The sequence below is a fragment of the Orcinus orca genome, chromosome X (assembly GCF_937001465.1).
Source record: "Orcinus orca chromosome X, mOrcOrc1.1, whole genome shotgun sequence".
Taxonomy (NCBI): Eukaryota; Metazoa; Chordata; class Mammalia; order Artiodactyla; family Delphinidae; genus Orcinus; species Orcinus orca.
This window is the reverse complement of record NC_064580.1, coordinates 88854676-88863945: the sequence shown is the minus strand read 5'-3', so window position 1 is coordinate 88863945 and position 9270 is coordinate 88854676. Positions and strand designations below refer to the sequence as shown.

At 45.5% G+C, this 9270-nt stretch overlaps 1 protein-coding gene across 5 annotated transcripts; it reads left to right on the top strand.

Moving 5' to 3' along the window:
• The first annotated feature begins 3949 nt into the window (after nucleotides 1-3949).
• Nucleotides 3950-8517, top strand: ARMCX2 (armadillo repeat containing X-linked 2). 5 transcript variants are annotated; one of them, XM_049705210.1, is made up of 4 exons: nucleotides 3950-4086; nucleotides 4342-5365; nucleotides 5685-5757; nucleotides 6116-8517. In XM_049705210.1, exon 4 carries the CDS (start codon nucleotides 6245-6247, stop codon nucleotides 8102-8104), a length of 1860 nt encoding a protein of 619 aa, XP_049561167.1. In that variant the 5' UTR covers nucleotides 3950-4086; nucleotides 4342-5365; nucleotides 5685-5757; nucleotides 6116-6244; the 3' UTR covers nucleotides 8105-8517. The 5 variants fall into 5 exon arrangements, with proteins under 5 accessions (XP_049561167.1, XP_033268322.1, XP_033268321.1 ...); XM_033412431.2 differs by having other exon boundaries at nucleotides 5685-5761; XM_033412430.2 differs by having other exon boundaries at nucleotides 3989-4086; nucleotides 5302-5365.
• Nucleotides 8518-9270: the final 753 nt, after the last annotated feature.

Sequence of the window (9270 nt, the reverse complement as noted above, 5' to 3'; positions counted from 1 at the left end):
AGATTATTTTTTTAAAAGGCATGTTTCATAAACAATCATTCTCACTGCATAATGAGTTTTATACATGCCACTCAAAGCAATCTTAATTAATGTCTTCCACATCTTGTCACATGACGAGGCCCTGATTTAGCTAATCATTTATTTGAGAGTTAATAAATCTGCTAATGCAGCAAAGCCAACTGGCTTTATTTCTGGACTGCAAGAGAGTCGTTGTAAGTGCAATGTTGGAAAGCCATTTCTTTATTTATTCATTTGTTCAACATATTTACCGAGCACCTACTACATACCATGCATTGTTCTCCATGCTGTGGTTACAAGGGTGAATAAAACAGACCTAAATCTCTAAATCATGTGGCCCTTACATTGTAGTGAGAGAGACAAACAATAAACAAGTAAATAAACTATATATATATATATATATATATATATATATATATATACTGTTAGTGATACATACTAAAATATTTTAAAGCAAGGAGATATGAAAAGTCGAGATGGGTTAAACTTTCAGATAGGGTGGCCAGAGAAGGCATCACTAGAAAGGTGACCTTTCAGTAAAGATCTGAAGTTAGTGAAGGATCTAAGTGTGGTGATATCTGGGGGAAGAATATCCCAGGCAGGAGGACAAGCAAATGCAAAGGCTCTGTGAAGGTAACAAGCCCAGTATGTTCCAGGAACATCAAGGAAGCCAGGATCGCTGAGTTAGAGACAGAGCAGTAGAAGATGAGGCAGAAAGGTAATAAGGTTGAAGAGAGTAGGGCCTAGTCAGTTGTAGTGAGGACATTTGCATTTACTCTAAACAAGGGGAAGTGGGTGGGGAGTTTGAGGAGTTAAGGGGAGTGGAGTTAAGGGGAGTTTGAGGAGTTAAGTGGGTGGGGAGTTTGAGGAGTTAAGGAGACTAGAGTGAAAGGGAGACTGGTTTATCTACATCATTCATTGCAACAGCAAACTGAAGGAGAAAATAAATCTTACAATTAAAGCACTTGATAAACTGAGTCAGCCAGTCCTAAATTAAAAAACAAAAAAACTATTAGTAAAATAGGAATAGTGGAAACTTTGCCTGTGCAGTAAGGAATTATATATTTATAATTTAATGAATTATTATTGGTTAAATTAAATTAAGTATAAAAGAAAATAGCCTTAGTCTGATGAAGACTATATCAGAGGCTCTTTTGACCTAGCAGATTCCTCACTCTTTGTGGGCTACCAAGACCACAGAACTTGTGACTTACCTCTACTCACTGATATTATTTCCTTCTACTACTTTTTGTGCAGTACTGGTAAACATAAACAAAAATAACCTTGAAAAACAGATAAAATATATCAGAAACAGCAAAAGTTACACTAAATGATGAAACTTCATAAGAGGTATTCCCATTTTCTTCAAGAACAAGAACAAGAGGTTCTCAAGCACCACCATTGTTCAACATAGTTCTGGTCAATATAACACATGCAGAAAAAAAGGGAAAAAAGTTATAAATATTGGAAAGGAAGAAATGTAAAAAATCATCATTTGAAGATGGTTATGTATACATACCTGGAAAAACCAAAAGTATCATTTGAAAACAATTGAAATTAATCAGACAGATCACAGAAATTGGCGGATACAAAATAAATATATAATAGTAGAACACTTTCCTTAAGCAGAAAATCACCTATAAGAAATTACAATTGGAGAAAGGAATAGCATTTCAGCAACATAAACTACTAATACCTAGGAAAAACCTAACAAGTAATAGGAATTATTTAGCTGAAGAAACTTACAAAATTTGATTAAAAAACATAAAAATAGATCTGAGCAAAATGGAAATATATCATATTCCTGGAGGGGAAGTCTCAATTTTAAGATGCTAATGTTCCTCAAATTAATCTGCAGATTTACCGCAATTACAATACAAATTCTAAATGCTTATTATTTGTTTATTGTTGTTCAATTCAGAACTTGATTAATAACCACAAATGCACTTACTAATATGTGCATAAAAAGAAAGTTGGAAATCTTTAGCAGTGACTAGCAATGGGAAAGATATCATGGAGCTCTTTCCCTGCATGCTTTATACATTTCCTTATTGTTTTGAATATTTTTAACCACTAATATATATATTACTTTCATTACCAGAAAAAAAAAAGATATTTCTAATCTGGACTATTTTATATAACACAGACTCTCTAGGCCATTGTATTGGTTCTTAATATCTAGGGCAGGGATCCTAGACCCCTTGAGAAACTGATGAGGTCAATGACCTTTATTCCCCTTTCCCCCAAAAAATGCACTTAATCACACATACACTCAAAAACAAAACCTTGCATACAATTTCACGTAGAACACAGAGGTAGCCAGTTGAGAATGCCTACTCTAGGTTAATCAGTATCGTCAGTGGGGAGAGACCCTGGGGCCCAGGTATACATTTGGCTAAGGAAGTATCAAAGTGGGTGTGGGCCTCGGGCAGTGACCCTGCAGCAAGGCTGGGTTCTCCCTGGGTGCCCTGAGGTGAGGAGGCCAGAGGTGAGAGGTCAACAGGCTGCAGGCCAGGTGATAGCAGCAGACAGCATCAGGAACAAGGTTAACTCGGCCACACCATGAATAAGGGCAGAGCAGGGCAGGCAGGCCTGGGTGCTTCCCCCAGCAATCTTTGTGGAAACCTGCAGCTGCAGGGGTAGGTGGGAACAGCAATCCCTTCTCTGCATCCCTAAGTTACCACTGTGGGAATTTGAGGGAGGGAGTGAGGGAAGAAGCCAAAGGCATTTACTCAAATTGGTCACCTGAGTAAAGATGGCATTTACCACCCTGGTCACTGTCCATGTATACTTTTAGGATGAACAACAGAGTCAGGTGCCAGAATGCAGGGGATGAGAGGTTCTGGAATATAGGAGAGGTGGGAGGGCAAGCACCTTCCTCCCTCCCCTCTTGACAGGACTGGAAGGATTTGACCATCTCTGCATCCCTCATATCCATCATTTCCTTCGTCTAATAGTTCTTCCTTTTGCCCAGAGCTGAATCACAAAACTGGAACCTAATCCATGGACAGGTGTTCAAAACTGTCATGGTTACAGCCATCAAATTACAAGAGGTTCACACAGCAGTCAGCAATGGTTTGGGAACATTAAATAAATGTGTTTCTCTAAGAGAACAAGACAGCATCATTTATTTACCCAACTTAAAAGCTGTCCCAGAAGGAGAAAAAGTAGGATATTATTTGTCCAAAATAAATAAGATCAGACAACTGAACATCTCTCCATGGATCAATTTACAGATCATATGGAAACATGCTTATCTTGTTGAGAAAAATTCCATTTTTGGATATTCAAATGCCTTAGCATGTTTTGAAAACTATTTCCTATGTGGACAATAGAATCTTCTATGTGGTAAAAATTAACTAAAATTAATGGTGTCTTCCAATATTAGTGGGAAATCTTTTTTCTAAAACATGCCTACTCTTTTTCTTTTGTTGCTGCTTCCCACACTGAACTCTTGTTTTGTTGTATTTTCTTACTATAATAATAAAGAGTGGTGATAGCTTTAAAAACAAAACAGAGACGTATTACAGAAGTAAAGACCCCACTACCATTCCTACCCCTTACCTATACTGGAGCAGGGGCCCAACTGCAAGGTAAATGGTGGGCACTAGTGGATGGAGGATTGGAGGTGGAGTGAGGGGAGTGCCCAAGAAAGGATGAGACGATTCCCCAACAAGAAAAGCAAAAATTGTCAATAGCCCTCCAAGAAGATGCATCCCCTCCCCAGTAACCAGAGAAAGGCAAATTCTAACACAAGGAGAAGGGGCTACTTGTGGCCTCTGGGACTACAAAGACAAAAAAATGAGTGACAGGACCTGATGTGGTGGGGTGAGGTGCTAGTGGGGGTAAAGGAGGGGGCTCCTGCTCTTGGTGGGAGTGGAAGTTGGGGACCCAAGCTTACTGGCGATGCAGCCCTCACGTGACCAGGAGCTGACGTTGGCAAAGGTACTTAAAGCCCTGACCGCCGTCCTCCGTCCTCCTCTGGGTACCAACTCTATTGCGCTGCGCACTGCCGTGCGTTTAACCCAGGCGAGGAGGAGGAGGAGAAAATTCCCCCAGATCGGGCAGGTGGGTGTGAGAGTGGGCATGGCCTGGCACCCCCGAATAGGGGTAGCCCAGAGATGAGGGAGTCTGAGGCCGCGGGTGTCTCCGCCTCGCCCGCCCCTGGCCGGCTCTCCAGACCCCCGCGCTCAGTCGCAGCTCATTTTGGTGGGCGGCGGGAAGAGGGGGAGGGGGGAACGTAAAGACGCTGATATACTTGTGGAGAATCCGCTTACTTCCCCTCCCAGCCAGTGTTTTTTTGGTTTTGTTTTTGACACTCAGGCCCCGCACCCCACATCCCGTCCTGTTTTGAAAGGAGGAGGGAAGAGAAATAAACGTGGCAGCGCATATAAGGCCAGTGGGGAGGTTGGGGAAAGGGTGATCGGAGGGGCACGCAATTAGTAAACAATCCGGCTTATTCACTCCCACTCTCACTTTGCAGATACCTCTCCCGACCACCGCCCCCGCACCCTCCCCTCTCCCCCGGCCGACCCCACGTCTTTTGGGGGTGCTGGGAAATGGGTGTGACAGCCTTTGTAGGGGAGGTGGCGGTCTGGCTCTGGGCTTTACAAGAGGGAAGGCCCTGAGAGAATCTGGTATTAAACCGCCGTGCTAAGTCCTAGGCTGCTTTCCAGACACCTCCGGCGCATACAACCCTTCACCCCCGTTTCTTCAGTCCTGAAAAAGGAGATCGGGTACCCTGGCGGGAGAAATGGCGGTTAACAGGAGATTGCGATGGGGTGTGGGAGGTGGAATCCAGAGCGGAGAAACAGTGGAAAATCATGACCCTCAAACCGAAAGGGCAGACACTGGGGACCCGTTGTGCAGGCTGATGCTAGGCGTGGGGGCTGGGGACTGCAGGACTGGTGGTCATAGGAAGGAGACGCTAGATTGTGTGGCCATAATCCCCAGTCGCGCGTCCCGTCCAGCCTTCTGTGCACCCTCGCTCCGCCCCCTCCCGCTTCGGTGCAGGAGAAGGGGTGTGGCCGTCTGTCCGGGAGAAATGGCGGACGGGGGGGCGGGGCAAAGGGAAGGAGAGGTTGACTGCCTGGGGAGTCTGCGCAGGGGCGGGGGTTGGGGTGCGAAGGGAGGGGTGAGAAGAGTTGAAGGAATTGAGAGGTGGAACCGTTTGTCATTCTGGTATGTGAATGCTGAAAGGCAATTGGGGACTTTGGTCTTCAGTCCGTTCCATCCGCCGGGCTCTGTCTCCAACGTCTTGCTATCTGTATTTCTGCCCTTCAGTCTGTCCTTAGGATGGAGCTCTAACTGAACTGAAGAAAGGAGAAACAGCCCTGAATCATTGGAGGTCAGTGTGGGGGCTGGGAACTGTCTTGGAACCCCTGGTATGGTGTGGCAGAAACCAGAGCAGAAATTGGAGCCGGGGGCTCCTCTTCCCCCATCTTCTTCCTCCTTATAAGAAACCCTTGCCCTGGGCCTGTCCTTTTTGGTACAGCGAAAGGGGTGTGGCATTTGCCTTCTTAAATAAGGATTTGAGGAGGAAGGGATATGGAGGGAGTGAGGAGCCCTGAGAGGGGGAAACTTGCCCACAAGGGTTCAAATCAAGAAAAGAAGAGAATCCATCTACCAAAGGCCCCCGAAACCCCCTTTCTGGGATCTCTCCACAGGTCTGTCTGCCTTTTGGGCCCTGCACAACTACAAGCCTGGTGGAAAAGAGCAAATTGCTTCTGCTCCCAGCAGGTTGGTACGTGTATGAGAATCATTTGGGGACCTTTGGGCTGGGGGTGAGGGAATCAGAGAAGAATCTGGGGTTCTTTCTGGTTCTCCACCAGCTTTCCTGAAGTCTATATGGCCTCTCATCCCCCATTTAGGTGCTGGGAAATTAGATGTGTTTACATTGGGCAGTGAGGGCTAGGGATGAAGATGTAAGAAACATCAGACAACCAGGGTCCTGAATCAGCACACAGAGGCCTGGACACTTGTGTCTGGGTACTAGTCCACCCACCAAGCATTATGTTCCCAAACTCTCCTTTAAGTAGGCCTGGTTAAGCACGAAGTGAGCCAGAGCCCTAAGCCTCATTTTTATCCTTTACCCCAGGTCCTGCTTAGTTTGCAACCTCAGCAGAACTTTCGAGCCTGAACTGAAGCACCTTACCTTGTCGTGCACGCACCCCACTTGGGCACACCAGCTCCACACCCTGGATCAGGGAATCACTCCAGCTGCATCATGAGCCGTGTTCGGGATGCTGGCTGTGTAGCCGCTGGGATAGTGATTGGGGCCAGTGCCTGGTACTGCGTCTACAAATATGCCAGGGGAAGAAACCAGATGAAGAAGAGACTGGCCAAGCCCAAGACCAGGGCTGTGGCCGGGACTGGAGCCCGGGCTAGAGCTGGACTAAGGGCTGGATTCACAATTGACCTTGGGCCAGGATTTGGTCCTCCAACCCCAGTCCACACTGGGGCAGAGGTCAGGGTCCAGGATGAAACCTCTGCTCTGGACATGGCTGGAGCTGAAGCAGTGGCCCCAGCTGCATCTAGTGCCAAGGCTCAGAGTGGGGCAGGAAGTCAGGCCCAGGAGGCAGAAGGGGCCGGGGTTGGGCCTAAAGCTGAATCAGAAGCTACAGTGGCTTCTACAGTGGCACCAGCTCCCTGGGAGGCAGAGGCTCCCGTGGCTGCAGAGACCTCCACAATGACAGGGGCTCCTAAATTAGCAGAAGCCCCTGGCACAGCAGAGGCTCCTGGGGCACCAGCTCCTACTGAGGCAGCACCACCTACCGAGGCAGTGGAGGCTTCCATACCAGCAACGCCTACTGTGGTAGCAGCACTTTCTGGGGCAACAGCATCTTCTGGGGCAGCAGCACCTTCTGGGGCTGCAGTGCCTTCTGGGGCAGCAGCCCCTACTGGGGCTGCAGAGGCTCCTGGGACTTCAGGGTCCTCTAAAACAGCAGCAGCCGCCAAGAAAACAACCCCTGGGGCTCATACTGGGGCTATACCTAAGGCCGGGTCAGCTACTGGAGCTGTACCCAAAGGTGGAGCTAAGGGTGGAACCAAGTCCCGGACTGGAGGCAAGGGCAAAGGCAAGAAAAATAAGGTTGAAGTAGACGAATTGGGGCTGGGCTTCCGCCCTGGAGATGGGGCTGCGGCAGCTGCCGCAGCCTCCGCTAATGGAGGACAGGCTTTCCTGGCAGAGGTTCCTGATTCTGAAGAAGGGGAGTCTGGGTGGACGGACACAGAATCGGAGTCAGACTCTGAGCCTGAGACCCAGCAGAGAGGGAGAGGGAAGAGACCCGTTCCCATGCAGAAGCGCCCCTTTCCTTATGAAATTGATGAGATTCTGGGTGTCCGAGATCTCAGGAAAGTCCTTGCTTTGCTTCAGAAATCGGATGATCCTTTCATCCAACAGGTAGCTTTGCTCACTCTGAGCAACAATGCCAATTATTCATGCAACCAAGACACAATTCGCAAATTGGGAGGCCTCCCGATTATTGCAAACATGATCAACAAAACTGATCCCCACATTAAGGAGAAAGCCTTAATGGCCATGAACAACCTGAGTGAGAATTATGAAAATCAGGGCCGGCTTCAGGTATACATGAATAAAGTGATGGATGACATCATGGCCTCTAACCTGAACTCAGCAGTACAGGTAGTTGGACTAAAATTTTTAACAAACATGACTATTACTAATGACTACCAGCACCTGCTTGTCAATTCCATTGCAAACTTTTTCCGTTTGTTATCTCAGGGAGGTGGAAAAATCAAGGTTGAGATTTTGAAAATACTTTCGAATTTTGCTGAAAATCCAGATATGTTAAAAAAGCTGCTCAGTACCCAAGTGCCATCATCATTTAGTTCCCTCTACAATTCTTATGTGGAATCAGAAATTCTCATTAATGCCCTGACTCTATTTGAGATCATCTATGACAATCTCAGAGCAGAAGTATTCAACTACAGAGAGTTCAATAAAGGCTCCCTTTTCTACTTATGCACTACATCTGGAGTGTGCGTTAAGAAAATTCGAGCCTTAGCAGATCACCATGACCTCTTGGTGAAAGTGAAAGTTATAAAACTAGTGGACAAATTCTGATTGGCTATGTGTCTCAGAGACTTGAAGAAATGTCTGGTTTTGCAGTCTGGAAGCAATGAAAATTGAAAGTTACTGCTTTTCCACTTGCTTATATAGTAAAGGGATCCTTTCAGCTGCCAGTTTTGAATAATGTATCATCCAGAGTGATGTTATCTGTGACAGTCTCCAGCTTTAAGCTGAATAATTTTATGAATACCAAATAAATAGTCCTCTTGTACTGAAAACACATTTGTGACTTTAATCGTGCTGCTTGAATGGAAATATTTTTACTGGTTCCTCTATGTGAATTGATAGTGAACCTGTCCATCATGAATAGCCTACACTTCTATCATCTGTTTTGACTTGAATTTATTCACCAAAGACTTCATTTGTGTATCATTAATAAACTTGTATGTTTCAACTGACAAAAAAAATTGTTCTCTTGCTTGAATTTAAAATCTAGCTGGAGAGATAAGGTACATAAATAGAAAAAGATTACAGTACCTGAGCATATGCTCATTGTCAAATATATGCTATCTGTTTAAATGAAACAGAAGTGGCTAGAATGCTTCAAGGAGGAAGGGCACACTTAAGGTGGGCCCTGAAGGACAGCATGAGAAAACACAGAAGGGCATTCCAGGAGAGGAAATGGCTTGAAGAAAGACACGGAGGTAGGAAATCTGTTCCAGTGACAGGAAGGTAACCAGTTTGCCTGGAATGGAAAGTATGGGAATAGAAGTGATGGGAGATAAGGGTGGAAATGTAGGGCAAAAAAAGTTTAGGGAAGACCCTGAACACCAAGCTGAAGATTGAAATATGATCCTGTCATTTTCTGGGAGTTACTGGGCATTTTTGGCAAAAGGAAAAATAATCTGGTGGCAATGTGAAAAATGGATTGGAGCTGTGATGGGGTTAGGTGTAGAGATATTCGTTAGGAAATTATAAACCAAGCATGAGATGATGAAGAGTGAAATAGGGCGATGGCTATAGGAAATGTTAGGGAATGATGATAAGAGATGCTTACCAAAAAATGTACCAAAATCTGCTATCTTGGCTATAGGTCAACAGAGAGGAAGGATTGTATGATCTTGTGCAGATTCTGACAGAGAAAGCCCTCTTTCTTGGGCAGTTCTGGCAACCAAGCAATGCCAAAGTGAGTTACCATTTTTTTTCTTTCCATTTTTTTC

Coding starts and splice junctions, on each gene's coding strand:
- ARMCX2 (XM_049705210.1), top strand. CDS start 6,245: ATGAGCCGTGTTCGGGATGCTGGCTGTGTAGCCGCTGGGATAGTGATT.